Genomic DNA, 17,436 nt, shown 5'->3' with positions numbered 1-17,436 from the left:
GTGTCGTACGACATCATCTCTTTGTGCTGTGACGTACGACATCATCTCTTTGTGCCGTGTCGTACGACATCGTCTCTTTGTGCCGTGACGTACGACATCGTCACTTTGTGCCGTGACGTACGACATCGTCTCTTTGTGCCGTGACGTACGACATCGTCACTTTGTGCCGTGACGTACGACATCGTCTCTTTGTGCCGTGTCATATTACATGGTCACTTTGTGCCGTGACGTACGACATCGTCTCTTTGTGCCGTGACGTACGACATCGTCTCTTTGTGCCGTGTCATATTACATGGTCACTTTGTGCCGTGACGTACGACATCGTCTCTTTGTGCCGTGTCATATTACATCGTCACTTTGTGCCGTGACGTACGACATGGTCACTTTGTGCCGTGTCATATTACATGGTCACTTTGTGCCGTGACGTACGACATCGTCTCTTTGTGCCGTGTCGTACGACATCGTCACTTTGTGCCGTGACGTATTACATGGTCACTTTGTGCCGTGACGTACGACATCGTCTCTTTGTGCCGTGACGTACGACATCGTCTCTTTGTGCCGTGTCATATTACATGGTCACTTTGTGCCGTGACGTACGACATCGTCTCTTTGTGCCGTGTCATATTACATCGTCACTTTGTGCCGTGACGTACGACATGGTCACTTTGTGCCGTGTCATATTACATGGTCACTTTGTGCCGTGACGTACGACATCGTCTCTTTGTGCCGTGACGTACGACATCGTCACTTTGTGCCGTGACGTACGACATCGTCACTTTGTGCCGTGACGTACGACATCGTCTCTTTGTGCCGTGACGTACGACATCGTCTCTTTGTGCCGTGACGTACGACATCGTCTCTTTGTGCCGTGACGTACGACATCGTCTCTTTGTGCCGTGACGTACGACATCGTCTCTTTGTGCCGTGACGTACGACATCGTCTCTTTGTGCCGTGTCATATTACATCGTCACTTTGTGCCGTGACGTACGACATCGTCTCTTTGTGCCGTGACGTACAACATCGTCTCTTTGTGCCGTGTCGTATGACCTGGGCCATCAATGTCTTTAACCATGATTGTTCTTGGCATATTTTTCTATGGAAATGGTTTGCTGCCTTCTGGGCAGTGTTTTTATAGGATGTGTAGCCCCAGCCATTATCAATACTCTTCAGAGATTGTCTGCCTGGCGTCAGGGATTGCAAAACCAGGATTTGTGATGTGCACCAGCTGCTCATACGGCCATCCACCACCTGCTCCCATGGTTAAATGTGACCTTGATCTGGGGCTAAGCTGGTGCTACACCTTGCCTAAGGGTGACATGCAGGCTAGCGGAGGCAAGGAGTGCCTTACGCCTCCTTTGGTAGAGATGCATCTCCACCCCACCACCCAATTTGTACATATGACACATAAAACTAATCTTGAAAAATCTTCAAGTTTTTAAAATCTGGGGAGCACGTTTCCTTCCATGCATGCTGCCTGACTGGAGAGTTTCTCTAGCATCCTCTGTGTTGGTGTAATGTCCCAATGTTCAGCAGCAGGCTATTGCCCTCCTTTCCTCCATCCTTCTCATTCCACAGGGAGTCGTCTCACTCATAGCACTGCCTGGACTGGAGAGCATGTCTGATGAGGGTAGGCTGAGTGAAGCACAGAGTGAAGAATGAGGATGAGAGGAGAATTGATAGCTGTGTACAAAATGATAAGGGGCATAGATCAAGAGGACAGCTGGAGACTTCTTCCCGGGGCAGAGGTGGCTGATATGAGGGGGCATTATTTTAAGGTGATTGGAGGAAAGTAAAAGTGGGTGGAGTGTCAGAGTTAGGTGTTTCACAGAGAGTGGTGGGGGTGTGGGACACCCTGCAGAGCCAGGTACATCAGAGACATTTACGAGCCTATTAGAAAGGCACATGGGTGATGGGAAAATGGAGGGCTATCAGAGCAGGAAGGACTAGATTGATCTTAGAGAAGGTTAAAAGGCTGGCACAACACAGTGGCCTGAAAGACCTGCACTGTGCTAAGGGTTTAGGCACATACTGCATATGTAACTAGAATGCCCAAGACGTTTGCACAGTACTGTATTTGTCAACATGGAGTGGGGAGCGAGTTTGTCCATCTGGTGGGAGCAAAGGATGTTGGGAATGGTGAGGGTGGAGCACTGCGGGAGGGGTGTGGGACAGGTGGCAGAGCCAAAGGGGGTGGCATGGGTGCAGACACACCCAGCCCTGAGACACCAGGCAAGGTCACTTGATTCCAAACAATTAGTTTATTGATCATTTCAGAATATCTCTCTGGTGCTTCCTGCTCCTTCCTCCCCTCCCTTCCCCTCTTCCCAATCTTGATTTCCGTCTCCCCGCCCCCTTCCCACTCTCAGTCCACAACAGAAACCCTTAACAGAATCAGGTTTATCATCACTCACATATGTCCATAGAACCATAGAACATTACAGCACAGAAACAGGCCTTTTGGCCTTTCTTGGCTGTGCCAAACCATTTTCCTGCCTAGTCCTACTGACCTGCAACTAGATCATATCCCATCATACCCCTCTCATCCATGTACCTGTCCAAGTTTTTCTTAAATGTTAAAAGTGAGCCCGCATTCACCACGTCATCTGGCAGCTCATTCCACACTCCCACCACTCTCTGTGTGAAGAAGCCCCCCGTAATGTTCCCTTTAAACTTTTCCCCCTTCATCCTTAACCCATGTCCTCTGGGTTTTTTTTCTCCCCTAGCCTCAGTGGAAAAAGCCTGCTTGCATTCAGTCTATCTATACCAATCATAATTTTATAAACCTCCATCAAATCACCCCTCATTTTTCTATGCTCCAGGGAATAAAGTCCTAACCTATTCAACCTTTCTCTGTAACTCAGTTTCTCAAGCCCCGGCAACATCCTTGTAAACCTTCTCTGCACTCTTTCAACCTTATTAATATCCTTCCTGTAATTCAGTGACCAAAACTGCATACAATACTCCAAATTCAGCCTCACCAATGCCTTATACAACCTCACCATAACATTCCAACTCTTATACTCAGTACTTAGATTTATAAAGGCCAATGTACCAAAAGCTCTCTTTACTACCCTATCTACCTGTGACGCCACTTTTAGGGAATTTTGAATCTGTATTCCCAGATCCCTCTGTTCTACTGCACTCCTCACTGTCCTACCATTTACCTTGTATGTTCTACCTTGGTTTGTCCTTCCGAAGTGCATGTCATGACATTTGTTTCTTTTTGTGGCAGTAGTACTGGGCAAAGTCTAAGCACCTTAGCTATAAACACATAGACTTTTGCCCACCACTACACATTCTATAACTTTGCAGCACACAGACTGAGAAAGTATCTCAGTAGAAGGTCCAGAAGCTACGAAAACAGTCTGACAACCGGGGGGCCTGATTTAATTTCCTTATTGCAATATATTCTGAGCCTGGAGTGGGGATTGTGTGGGTTGGATGGAGGATTCACAGCTTCGGATCTGGAGAAGGATGAATGATGTGGTGAGAAGTTAAGAAATTAGCTGACTGACAGAGGTGTGCAGCAAATATCCCTACAGGGTCTCGACCCAAAAATCAATAATTCCTTTCTCTGAACAGATTCCACTCACCCAAAGCTCCTCCAGCAGATTGTTTATTGCATCAGAAGTTTTAAAGTCATAGAGTACTGCAGTGCAGATGTAGGCCCTTTGGCCCATCTAGTTATGCTAAGCCACTATTCTCCAGATTCCAGACTCTGAGGTGTCTGGAACCAGGGCTAACAATCCCAAAAATTGCTCGCTATTCAGGACTCCGATTTCTATAGTCAGAGAAAAGTGGATTTGTTTTTGGAATAATCTGCCTAAGAAAGACATGAAGTCTGTGTTCTTGAGTTTATTCAAGACAGAAATGCTGTGGGACTTTTGAACATTAAGGGTTTTGGGGGATGTGTGTTTAATGCAGGAGACTGCTGCTGAGGTGAAAGATCAGTTGTGGCCCCAAATGAAATTTCTGTTCTGCTGACTCCCAAGGTTTGTGAGTCGACTGAGACTGGAGTTCGAGGCCTAGTGTTGTGTGTAGCGTGTCCTGGGATTTTGACCTGAGGGCAAATCAGAAGGCTAGCTGTCGAAGCCCATGGGCTGCAGCCGAGGAGTTAATTCAAAACAGAACGTCATGGACTTTTGAACGTTACAGGATTGGAGTCAAATCTCTTAATATTCAAAAGTCCCCAACATTCTGTCTGGAATAAACTGATCGAACTCAGCTGAGAGACTGCAATTCTCCGTGAGTCCTCTGGGATTGTCATTGCCTGGTGTCTGCAGACTTGAGTCCGTGCCCACCGAGGCCTGTCCTGGGGATAAAGGACTGTGAAGATGCGTAGGTGGGAGGGAGGAATGGGCCTTGTTTTTGCTGTTTTTATTTTGTTCTGTGTTGTGTTCTGCTGAACATTGTGGACGTGCTATGTTGGCACCAAAGTGTGTGGTGATACTTGTGGGCTGCCCCCAGTACACCCTCCTGTGCGTTAGATGTTAACACAAACGATGCAGTTCACTGTATGTATGGTGTCAAGTAAACTTGAGTCTTGAATCTTCTATCTGAAATCTTGAGTGACCGATTAGAGCAAGTGGCCAAACTTCCTCCAGCTGCTTTTCTCCTTTACATTCTTCTGCATGTGAGTCAGATTGCCAAGAAGAATCTGTGAGATCAGATGCAAGAGGGGGACTGACAAATATAGAAGCTTTGTCAGAAGAAGAAATAATCTGAAGAAAGCCCTGCCAGGGTAGCAGTAGAGCCTTTTAGGAAATTCTTACATAGGCTCAGGATGAAGGGCAATGAAGGAGGGAAGGGTTGGTTGAACTTGGGTTAAAAGGTTGACACAACATTGTAGGCTGAAGGGTCTGTACTGTGCTGTAGTGTTCTATAAAAATGTGCCAGCATAAATTCTTACAAGAAGTGTAAGGGAAATGCTAACGGTAGAGACCACGATGGAGCAGACCCTGTCTGTCAGTCTGTCTGTGAAGAGAGCAGGCCCTTCAGCCCTTCACCCTATGATGTCCAGCAATCCACCAATTTAACCTGAGCTTAATCACAGGATAGTTTACAATGACCAATTAACCTACCCGCCGGGACATCTTTGGAATGTGGGAGGAGACCGGAGCACCCAGAGGAAGCCCGCTTACAGAGCGCACTGGAATTGAACTCTGAACTCCGACACCCTGAGCTGTAATAGTGTCGCACTAACTACTATGCTACCGTGATCTCTGAGTTATAAAATGTAGCCCATCATTAAAAGTACTTCTGTCACCACAGGATATTGCAAAATGTTTGGGAGCATTGGTAAGACAAGATAAAAGTACAGTGTAGATAACACGACTAACTCCCAGAAATAGTCGTTCCATATGGGTCAGATAGCAATTGCCAGAGGAAATGGACAGTTGACGTTTGGGTTGAGGCCTTCATTTGGACCATCAGCAGTTCTGGTGAGGCACACCTTATAAGGAAAGTTTGAGCAAGTTGCAGCTTTCCTATTTGGATTGAACAAAAGTAAGAGGTGACTTGATAGAGGTGTACAAGATGATAAGAGACTTAGATTGAGTGTACAGCCAGAGACTTTTTCCCAGGACGGAAATGGCTAATATGAGGGGACATAATTTTAAGGTGATTGGGGGAAAGTATAGTGGGGATGTGAGTGCAAGTTTTTTTTACAAAGCAAGTGCTGGTCTGGGACACACCAGCACGGTGGTGGCAGGGGCAGGTACATTAGGAATATTTAAGAGACACTTAGATAGGAAGATGGAAGATAGAAAAATGGAGGGCTTTGTGGAGGTAAGGGTTAGATTGATCTTAGAGTAGATTAAAAGGTCGGTACAACATCGTGGGCCGAAGGGTCTGTACTGTAACATGATCTCAACCTAAAACCAGCTGTCCAGCTCCCTCCACAGATGCTGACTGACCCACTGAGTTTCTCCAGCACTTTGTGCGCGTTGCTCCAGATTCCCCACTTTCTTCAAGTTTTTTGTCATCTGCCTGTACATGTATACAGCCAAACGAAACAACCTTCCTCCAGAGCACAGTGCACCCACAAAACACATATCACACACACAGCACATGAAACAAAATATTGCCACAAGTTAATAAAATATAATTCCCTGTGCACATAGTGCACAGCAAGGGTATACAGTAAACAGCTCGCTATCCTAGTGACTAGACCTCAGTGCTGGCAGAGGGTTCAGGCTGAGGGAAGAAGCTGTTACCAAGTCTGGCCTTCCTAGTCCTGATGCTCCTGTACCTCCTCCCTAGTGGGTCAAAGAGATTGTGGGATGGGTGGTAGGAATCCTCAACAATGATTCAGGCCCTTCGTCTGCAACTCTCCCGATAAATGTCACAATTAGGTGGGAGGGAACCCCCGGTGATCCTCTCGGTGTTTTTTTAACTGTCACAAACACAGTTCACTGATTATTGAGTATTCTGTTTTCTGCTCTGGTCACTGAGTTTTGACCAGGATTTGACCAGGATTCAGATCTTCAATATGGTGTGTAATTTTTACATCCAGGGAGACAAGGCCTCAGTTTGACATCTCACTTGTAATCTGGAACACAGTAAAGGAACTTGGCCCAATTGACTGTTTATTCCTTTCCATAGATGCTGCCTGACCTGCTGAGTTCTTCCAGCATTTTCTGTGTGTTGCTCTGGATTTCCACCATCTGAGAAACTCTTGTGTATATGTTGGAACAACAGCCAAAGATGTTGTGCTGAAGCCTGAGGTGTGGGATTTGATCAATTAGAGCAATGTGCATTGTTCTGTTTCCTGTGTACTCTCACAGATGTCACCTCCAATGCAGTAAAATAAAAACATACGCTGTTCTGTAGATGCTGAAAATCTTGAGCAATGCACTTCGGAAATGTTGACTCCATATTTCCCCCAACAGACGCTGCCTGGCTGGCTGAGTTCCGTCAGCATCGTGTGCTCAGTACAGTCTCTCCATTATGACTTTACTTCCCCTCAAACTAACTGCCTGTTCTTTTCTCTTTCAGAACACGGACTTTTTTGAAATGATTGAAAAGATGCAGGTACGGAACTACCGAAAATCTCAAAATTGCTTTGAAGTGCAGTATAGCCAGGGGTGGCAAACCTATGGCACATGTGCCCAGGACGTCGCATGTGTTTGAAATGTGATGTGTTTCTGGTGGCGCCTTTTGTTGTTGCTATTTTGGGCGATTTTGTTTGGGGTGGCCTGCAGACAACGAACGACATGGTGCTCGATTGAACTGAGCAAAACTGAATTTGCCTGGACTCTTTCATTGACTTTGTGGGTCGGAGTTTTATATTCTGTGTTTCTCGCTCATCTTTTTTTTGCCATTTGTGGAAATTGTTTTTATTTTTGCATGTGGTGGCAGGAGGTTTGATGTTTTTCTTTGAACGGGTTCCATGGTTTTCTTTGTTTCTGTGGGCAGATGAAACTCAGGGCTGTATACTGCATACACACTTTGATAATAAATGTACTTTGAATCCTTGCAAGTTTTGTTGGCACACAGCATGCCCATCAATCTTTATACCCCACCCATAATAAAAAGATACTTAACGATTATCTTCAGCGCCAAATAAAGCAGGGAATGATTTGTCACAACCTGACAGCGGTGAGATGTTTTCATAGGGAGCATCTCACACCAGCTTGGCCCAAGTTGCAGAAAAACCCGACTTGGATAAAGCTTTTTTTGAATTTAGAGATACAGCGCAGTAATGTTAGAGTCGGTTATCAAAGATGTGATAACAGCACATTTGGAAATGGGTGAAATCATCGGACAAAGTCAGCATGGATTTGTGAAGGGAAAATTATGTCTGACGAATCTTATAGAATTTTTTGAAGATATAACTAGTAGAGTGGATAGGGGAGAGCCAGTGGATGTGGTATATTTAGATTTTCAAAAGGCTTTTGACAAGGTCCCACACAGGAGATTAGTGTGCAAACTTAAAGCACACGGTATTGGGGGGTATGGTATTGATGTGGATAGAGAATTGGTTGGCAGACAGGAAGCAAAGAGTGGGAGTAAACGGGACCTTTTGAGAATGGCAGGCGGTGACTAGTGGGGTACCGCAAGGCTCAGTGTTGGGAACCCAGTTGTTTACAATATATATTAATGATTTAGACGGGGGAATTAAATGCAGCATCTCCAAGTTTGCGGATGACACAAAGCTGGGCGGCGGTGTTAGCTGTGAGGAGGATGCTAAGAGGATGCAGGGTGACTTGAATAGGTTAGGTGAGTGGGCAAATTCATGGCAGATGCAATTTAATGTGGATAAATGTGAGGTTATCCACTTTGGTTGCAAGAACAGGAAAATAGATTATTATCTGACCAGTGGCCGATTAGGAAAAGGGGAGGTGCAACGAGACCAGGGTGTCATTGTACACCAGTCATTGAAGGTGGGCATGCAGGTACAGCAGGCAGTGAAAATGGCAAATGGTATGTTGGCATTCATAGCAAAAGGATTTGAGTACAGGAGCAGAGAGGTTCTACTGCAGTTGTACTTGGTGAGACCGCACCTAGAATATTGTGTGCAGTTCTGGTCCCCTAATCTGAGGAAAAACATTCTTGCCATAGAGGGAGTACAGAGAAGGTTCACCAGATTGATTCCTGGGATGGCAGGACTTTCATATGAAGAAAGACTGGATCGACTAGGCTCATACTCACTGGAATTTAGAAGATTGAGGGGGATCTTATTGAAACGTATAAAATTCTAAAGGGATTGGACAGGTTAGATGCAGGAAGATCGTTTCCGATGTTGGGGAAGTCCAGAACAAGGGGTCACAGTTAAAGGATAAAGGGGAAGCCTTTTAGGACCGAGATGAGGAAAAACTTCTTCACACAGAGAGTGGTGAATCTGTGGAATTCTCTGCCACAGGAAACAGTTGAGGCCAGTTCATTGGCTATATTTAAGAGGATGTTAGATATGGCTCTTGTGGCTAAAGGGATCAGGGGGTATGGAGAGAAAGCAGGTACAGGGTTCTGAGTTGGATGATCAGCCATGATCATACTGAACGGCGGTGCAGGCTCAAAGGGCCAAATGGCCTACTCCTGCACCTATTTTCTGTTTCTATGTTTCTGATAGGCCCTTCCGGCCCAATGTGCCTGCACCAGCCATATTTAGAAACAATTTTTAATTGTATTTTTAAAAGATTAATAATTTTAAAAAGCTTTTCTAAAATGATTCATTTATTTGTCTCTCTGTTATACACATATTAATAGTGAAACAATGAAAACACATAAATAAGCAACAGATCTCATCTTTTTACCTTAAAATAGTCCACAATTACTGATAGTATTTCAATAATCAACGATAATCTCTGCTCAGCATTACCATGGCATGCAAGAGAATTTTTTAGAATTTGGACACGCGCTCTCAAAAACGTTTGCCATTCCTGACGAAGAGTTTCAAGACTTTTGCAAGAATCATTAGGTAGGCAGAGAACATGTGTAGGCAGGCTCGGGGTCTTTCTGCCAGTTCCAACTCCTGATGAAATTCAGAGCACAGTGTTGCTCTTTGTCACGTTTAAATTGAACTAAGGATTAATTGGTCATTAATCCTGTTCCACAGCTTCTGGTCTACTCAATGAGCCTCCAAAGCTCCTCAGAAAGAGCTCAGTGAACAAAAAATTGCAGTCCACCTACAATACCATGTACATCTTACTCTGCAAATGAGTTGAGCTGATTTTAATGGTGCAACATGGATGCTGGAGGCCCAGAGTCAGCCCATCTTGGGGTTGGAGGTACAGAGTCAGTCTGAGGTTGGAGGTCCGCAGACGGCCTGACCTGGGGTTGGAGAGACAGTCAGTCTGAGGTTGGAGGTCCGCAGACGACCTGTCCTGGGGTTGGAGAGACAGTCAGTCTGAGGTTGGAGGTCCGCAGACGGCCTGACCAGGGGTTGGAGGTACAGAGTCAGTCTGAGGTTGGAGGTCCACAGACGACCTGTCCTGGGGTTGGAGAGACAGTCAGTCTGAGGTTGGAGGTCCGCAGACGACCTGTCCTGGGGTTGGAGAGACAGTCAGTCTGAGGTTGGAGGTCCGCAGACGGCCTGACCTGGGGTTGGAGAGACAGTCAGTCTGAGGTTGGAGGTCCGCAGACGACCTGTCCTGGGGTTGGAGAGTTAGTCAGTCTGAGGTTGGAGGTCCACAGATGACCTGTCCTGGGGTTGGAGGTACAGAGTCAGTCTGAGGTTGGAGGTCCGCAGACGACCTGTCCTGGGGTTGGAGAGACAGTCAGTCTGAGGTTGGAGGTCCGCAGACGGCCTGACCTGGGGTTGGAGAGACAGTCAGTCTGAGGTTGGAGGTCCGCAGACGACCTGTCCTGGGGTTGGAGAGTTAGTCAGTCTGAGGTTGGAGGTCCACAGATGACCTGTCCTGGGGTTGGAGGTACAGAGTCAGTCTGAGGTTGGAGGTCCGCAGACGACCTGTCCTGGGGTTGGAGAGACAGTCAGTCTGAGGTTGGAGGTCCGCAGACGGCCTGACCTGGGGTTGGAGAGACAGTCAGTCTGAGGTTGGAGGTCCGCAGACGACCTGTCCTGGGGTTGGAGAGTTAGTCAGTCTGAGGTTGGAGGTCCACAGATGACCTGTCCTGGGGTTGGAGGTACAGAGTCAGTCTGAGGTTGGAGGTCCGCAGACGGCCTGACCTGGGGTTGGAGAGACAGTCAGTCTGAGGTTGGAGGTCCGCAGACGGCCTGACCTGGGGTTGGAGGTACAGAGTCAATCTGAGGTTGGAGGTCCGCAGACAGCCTGTCCTGGGGTTGGAGAGTCAGTCAGTCTGAGATTGGAGGTCCGCAGACGACCTGTCCTGGGGTTGGAGAGACAGTCAGTCTGAGGTTGGAGGTCCGCAGACGGCCTGACCTGGGGTTGGAGAGACAGTCAGTCTGAGGTTGGAGGTCCGCAGACGGCCTGACCTGGGGTTGGAGAGACAGTCAGTCTGAGGTTGGAGGTCCGCAGATGGCCTGACCTGGGGTTGGAGAGACAGTCAGTCTGAGGTTGGAGGTCCGCAGATGACCTGTCCTGGGGTTGGAGAGACAGTCAGTCTGAGGTTGGAGGTCCGCAGACGGCCTGACCTGGGGTTGGAGAGACAGTCAGTCTGAGGTTGGAGGTCCGCAGACGGCCTGTCCTGGGGTTGGAGAGACAGTCAGTCTGAGGTTGGAGGTCCGCAGATGGCCTGTCCTGGGGTTGGAGAGACAGTCAGTCTGAGGTTGGAGGTCCGCAGACGGCCTGACCTGGGGTTGGAGAGACAGTCAGTCTGAGGTTGGAGGTCCGCAGACGGCCCGTCCTGGGGTTGGAGAGACAGTCAGTCTGAGGTTGGAGGTCCGCAGACGGCCCGTCCTGGGGTTGGAAGTGAATGGGTGGGAATGGGTCTGTTTTGCTGCTGTTGTTTTGATGTTGTTCTGTTGTTATTATTGAGGAGGAACTAGTAGCAACCCATATGACCTTACTGATTGTTATGTAGAGATGGAGTGAACTGGTTGGGAGTATGAAGAGGGTGAGAGTGAGAGTACAATTGACTTCAGAAGGAGTTGAAATGGAAGAGGATATTAGGTTTAATGGGGTGAAGAGTGAGGTCCATATTATCTTTTGGGGCAGAGGTCAGGGCATGCCCAGTGGAAAAGGTCAAGGGTGAATTGATCTCATTGAAAACTACCAAATATTGAAAGACCTAAATAGAGTGGGCATGGAGAGGATGTTTCCTACAGAGGGTCCAGGACAGACAGCACAGCCCCAGGATACAAGGATGTCCCTTCAGAACAGAGATGAGAGAAATTTCTTTAGCCAGAGGCTTGTGAATCTGTGGAATTCATTGTCCCAGGCGGCTGTGGAGGTCAAGTCACTGAATATATTTAAAGGAGAGATTTATCAGTTCATGATTAGTAAGGGCATCAAATGTTAAAGGGAGAGGGCCGGAGAATGGGGTTAATCAGCCATGATAGATGGTGGAGCAGACTCAATGGGCCGAATGGGCAAACTTTGCTCCTATGTCTTATTTATTAGGAATTTGCTGTGGTGTGTTGACATGCAACCTGAAACAACTTTCAACAATTATAAAGAATAAAGAATTATATAAAAAATAAGACCATAGGCATAGGAGCAGAATGAAAGTTTTTAAATTGGTATTTATTGGCATACAGTGTGGATTAGCCCCTTCCAACCCTTCCAGTCACACCGTCCAGCAATCATCCAGTTTAATCCCAGCCTAATCACAGGACAATTTACAGCAAGCAGTTAATCTCCCAGCTGGTATTCCTTTGAAATGTGGGTGGAAACCCATGCAGTTGCAGGGAGAATGTACGAGCTCCTTACAGGCAGAGCCGGGGACTGAGTCTGGGTTGCTTATACTGTAAAATGTTGTGCTAACCACTATGCTACCGCACCATCCCAAAGTTAGAGGTCAAGGACAGATATGGAATAAAACGTGCATAAATACGTAAATACCAGCAGATATTTACAATGTGAACAGATTATAAAAATTGGTTTAAAGTGTTTACAGTTCAGGGATGAGGGTAATAGATAAAGGGGGTGGGGGAGGCCTAACTAGAAGGGTTGATCAGATTAACTTCCCAGCGGAAAAAAACTTTTAAGATGGTGTGAAACTCTTGTTTTATTAGCCCTATAATGCTTTCCAGAAGGGAGATTTGGGAAAAGGCAGTTTGCAGGGTGGGAACTGTCCGCAATGATATTTCCAGCCTGTTTCTTTGTCCTGGACGCTGTTACGAGAAACACAGGCTCTTACTTTAAGAGTGCCTGAGCGAGGCAGGACTGTGACGTCAGTCACAAACTGTGGCAGCCTGCTGCGCACTTAAACCGAGAGAGAGAGGGGGGAGACTGGAAAAGCTATTGGAACTCCAGTTTGTTGCCGTCGTCACGAATGGGAGTTCCATACTCTACTCTGCCCAAAAGATTGGGTTGATTAGCGGCATGCAGTGCTCAACAGATGTGTGACTGTCACTTCGTATAATCCATACGTGTGGATTTGTTGGAGTGTCCTGTGGTATCATTTTTGTTGACCCCTGACCTGGAATCGGGGTGTTCTGTGGTAGCCACTCGAAGACGATACTCCTGTGGCTGCCACCTGGTGATATTTCGGAGTAGTTTTCGGAACTACTTGATGGACAGGATCTTCGACTGTTATTCTGTTTACCCAGTGGGGAACTTGTGGAATTTGACATAATCACCTTCTCTCTATCCTGGATTACAAATCTCTCTCCCATCATCTATTCCGTGGATTACCGAACCTTTCTACTTTGCCACCTGAATCTTAAGACTTTAAGAATTGTTCCTAAGCTTGATTGTTTGGGAGCCACACACACACACACATATATATGCATAACACTGTTAACTTCTGTTTATTTCGTTTCAGTTACTATTATAAGTAGATACTAATAAAGATGGTGGTTTTAACATTAAAACCTGACAGTGTGTGATGTATTGCTGCTGGTACAAGTCGTGCTGTGGTGGTAGACTGCAGGCATTGACCTTTCTCGCTGACCTGTACTGGCGGGTAAATCGGCTGCATGGGGCTGATGGAACGCGGAGACCATCTTACAGTCAGAGGCAGCAGAAGTGTTTCTCCCGACAGTGATCAGCAGCTGGGGGGGTTCTCCAACCTTCCCCCCACCCATTTGTGACATTCACCAGGAGCATTACAGACAAATCATTGTTGAAGGTCCCTACCACCCATCCCACAATCTCTTTGCCGCACTGCGTCAGGAATTCCGGGACGAGGATTGCCACACCGGGTAACAGCTTCTTCCCTCACTCAGGCTGTGAGACTGAAGATCACCCTGCCATCACCGATGTCTCATCACTATGACAGCGAGCTGTTTACCTGTGCTGTGCACTTCATGCGTTTTGAATTATGTTTTATTGCCTTATTTATGATGATACTTTGTATTATGTGCTGTGTGAGTTATACGTTTTGTGGGTGCACCATGGTTCACAGGAACATTGTTTCATTTGGTTGTATATATGCGCAGTCAGATGACAAAAAACTCAAATTTGAACTTGATCCTCCCACTTCAAGCCCACCTCTACTTAGCAACTGTTGGAGGGGCTGTAAAATTGTTATATTTCTTGTAGTTTAACTTTCCTTTGTCTGCTTGTATTTTTATGTATCACCTATAATTACCTACATGTAACTGTTCTGAGAATTTTCCAGAAATTACGGAACAGTCTGTTTGGCATTTTCCCAGAAGGAAGCTTCTTAGTTTTCGATAGGAGTCTCACCGTTGAATCTGGCTATTTTATAGGTTAATTTTTATCATTGGAATGTGATTATCTCCAGTCCAAATAAGAGATAGGAGTCTCACCGTCGAATCTGGCTATTTTATAGGTTAATTTTTATCATTGGAATGTGATTATCTCCAGTCCAAATAAGAGATGACCATATCTGCTTTTTCCTGCTGAAGGGTTTCAGCCCGAAACGTCGACTGTACTCTTTTCCACAGACGCTGCCTGACCTGCTGAGTTCCTCCAGCATTTTGTGTGTGTTGCTCGGATTTCCAGCATCTGCAGATTTTCTCCAGTTTCTGAACTACTTTTTCCATTGTCATTTCCTTGCTTTCCGGGCTCCTCCGTCCTGTTCATTTCCCACTTTTGTATCACTTAATGAAACAATCATCACCAACAAGTTTTATACCCCATTCTTGACTTTCAAAGAGCTTTTGGATCCAAGACAACAGAATGAGGTTTGATATCACTGATATATTCAGGAAATTTCTTCTTTTGTAACTGTAGTAAGTTGCAATACATAATAATAAAAGAAAATGTATAATTTACAATCATATATAAATTAAGTTAGTTAAATAGTGCAAAAGTAAAGCAAAATATATCGAGTAAATGGGTCTGCTGTCCATTCAGAAGTCTGTTGTTGGAGGGGAAGAAGCTGTTGCTGAAATGTTGAGTGTGCATTTCTTTGACTCCTCCCTGACGGTGGTGATGAGAAAAGGGCACGTCCTGGTAGTGGCTGTGCTTAATGACGGATACCGTCTCTTTGAGACTGCCTTTTGAAGATGTCCTTGAACCATAGCACAGGTGCATAAATCGCTGCTGAAAAGGGTGGTCTTGGGCAGCTGGTACTGGGCTGGTCTGAAATCAATGCCCTGTTAGTTTGCCCTCAATGAAACACACCCTTTGTCCGTTGTGACCCTGATGTAAAATTATCCTTTTGTGTCTGTTGTAACCACTGCTGATTACCAATGCAAAGCGTAGATTTGACTAGGAAGAGATTTGCCTACTGATTGGTATTTGTACATTATTGATGTAATGTTCTTTCTCTTTCCCTCGCTTCCTGCTCATGCAACATGACCATCCAGGGATGCAGAATGGACGAACAGAGATGCCCTCTTCCACCGCCTCTCAAAGTACGTGCTGTCCACTGGCATCTTTGCTCAAACTCTTCCCGAGATAACTCCAGGCAAGGTGGTAGGGTTAAGAATTGGCTGGTGTGTCCTCGACATCAGAGAAAGCAGCTGTGAAAGGTTTGGGAAGAGGTAGAGATTTGCTGTTTGGGATTAGGGACCATGGATTGACCCTGGGAGTGCAAAGTTTGTTAAACTGTGCTAGAATCCCTTCTCCCCAGTCTGTGCCTGGCTCAACACCAATGTGCTATCCGAGTCTTGGCATGTAAGAGCCATCCAATCTCTGTGCCGGTAAAGGTAATTGCTTCTAGTTCCAGTGTCATAGAGCACTACAGCACAGAAACAGGGAAACAAGCCCTTTATATGACCAAAGACATTCAGCCCATCGAGTCTGCTCCACCATTCCATCATGGTGGATTTATTGCCCCTCTCAACCCCATTCTCCCCCTAATCTTTCAGTCCCTTACTAATCAAGAACCTATCAACCTCTGCTTCAAATATACCCAATGAATTGGCCTCCACAGCCTCCTGTGGCAATGAATTCCACAGATTCACCACATTCTGGCTGAAGAAATTCCTCCTCATCTCTGTTCTAAGGCTCTATTTTGAGTCTGTTCCCTCTGGTCGTATTCTCCCAGACGACAGGAAATATCTTCTCCACATCCACTCTGTCTGGGCCTTTCAATTTTTGATAGGTTTCAGTGAGATCCCCTTCATTCTTCTAAACAGCAGTGAGTACAAGCTCTGGGCCTTCAAAAGCTCTTCCTACATTAACCATTCAGCCCATCTAGTCTGTGCCTGATCCCATTCACCCACACGTGGTCCATAGCCCTCCATACCCCTCCCATTCATGTACCCATCCAAACTTCTTCCTGGTCCCATTGACTCCTCCTAATCATGTACTTGTCTAAAGATCTCTTGAATCTTACAAATGAACCCATTATCCACCACTTCTGCTACCAGTTTGTTCCACACTCTCTCCACCCCAACCCCCCCCGAGTGAAGAAGCTCCCCCCCAGATTCCCCATTAATATTTATGTACCTTTCTAACCGTCTTCCCATCTCACGTGATTTTGCTCTCTGCAAATTGATGCTGAGATTTGACCAGGTGCCATTTTGTATCTAGAGTCATACAGCACAGAAACAGGCCCTTTGGCCCATCTAATCCATGCTGACCTGATCTTCAGACTAGTTCTTTCTACCTATACATGGATCATATCCCTCTGTACCCTTTCCATCCCTGTACCCATCCAAACTTCTCTTAAATGTTACAACTAAACCCACATCCACCACTTGGGTCTCCACTTGCAATAGTCTACAGACTTCCACCCCGACATTCCCAAGGTTCCTGCCATTTACTCTCTATGTCCAACCAGAATTGGATCTCCTATCATGCATCACCTCACACTTGTCCAGATTAAATTCCACCTCTTGCCACTCTACTCAACTCTCCAAAGGACCTAGTCTTGCCAGATCCTTACAAAACTTTCTTCACTTTTTCATGTTGTCTGTGGTGGTGGCGGTCTCCATCGGTCGTGTCGACCATTGATTATGCATTGTAGCTGTCTACATCTGCACGAACCAGGGCAGTACAATGTGGGGAGCAAGCTGTTGCCCGTGCACCAGCTGATGAATCCAAAGGAACGGCAGAGACTGATAGACTTTGGCTCCAGCAGCATCACAGGAGTTGCCAGTCAGTGTTGAACTCAACGCAGAATTGCCTTAAGGATTCCAACTCCAGATTTATTCTCTGGATTTGCTCCTGAAACCTCCCCTAAGAGTGGGTGTAGCCACAAGTCAGCGGAGGTTTGAGATCAGAGTTTTCCTTCTCCTAGATGAGCTGCCAACCATGACTGGTGAGCCCCATCTGCCCGAAGTGAGGCACAGTAACCCGCTTTTGCCTCTTCTCCTGTCAGTAGAAGTGGTTCTGCTGGGCTGAGTAGATCAGCCACACGTGGAGGCCTGGAGCTGGGCTTGGTTGTCAGAGCACAGCAAGCAACAGAACAACAAAAGCCCCCTTCCTCCCTCCAAACCTCCCTTCCACCCACCCACACACACACGGACAATCCTCCAACACGTCTCCAGTCTT

General features: G+C 46.4%; 1 protein-coding gene across 23 annotated transcripts in view; it reads left to right on the top strand.

Annotated features, from left to right (window-relative positions):
* Positions 1 to 17,436, top strand: part of rap1gapa (RAP1 GTPase activating protein a) — a 448,318-nt gene that overhangs the window by 313,956 nt on the left and 116,926 nt on the right. For 18 of the 23 annotated variants that reach the window (XM_059952366.1, XM_059952382.1, XM_059952368.1 and 15 more), the window contains 2 exons: positions 6,998 to 7,033; positions 15,303 to 15,350. In XM_059952366.1, the coding sequence (XP_059808349.1) occupies positions 6,998 to 7,033; positions 15,303 to 15,350 (84 nt within the window). Of the gene's footprint in view, positions 1 to 6,997; positions 7,034 to 15,302; positions 15,351 to 17,436 lie in introns of those variants that run through there. The other 5 variants (XM_059952367.1, XM_059952372.1, XM_059952365.1 and 2 more) reach the window with 2 other exon arrangements.

Source organism: Hypanus sabinus, chromosome 27 (genome assembly GCF_030144855.1).
Source record: "Hypanus sabinus isolate sHypSab1 chromosome 27, sHypSab1.hap1, whole genome shotgun sequence".
Classification (NCBI taxonomy): domain Eukaryota; kingdom Metazoa; phylum Chordata; class Chondrichthyes; order Myliobatiformes; family Dasyatidae; genus Hypanus; species Hypanus sabinus.
Note: the sequence above shows the minus strand (reverse complement) of the source record. Positions and strands in the feature narration are given on the sequence as shown.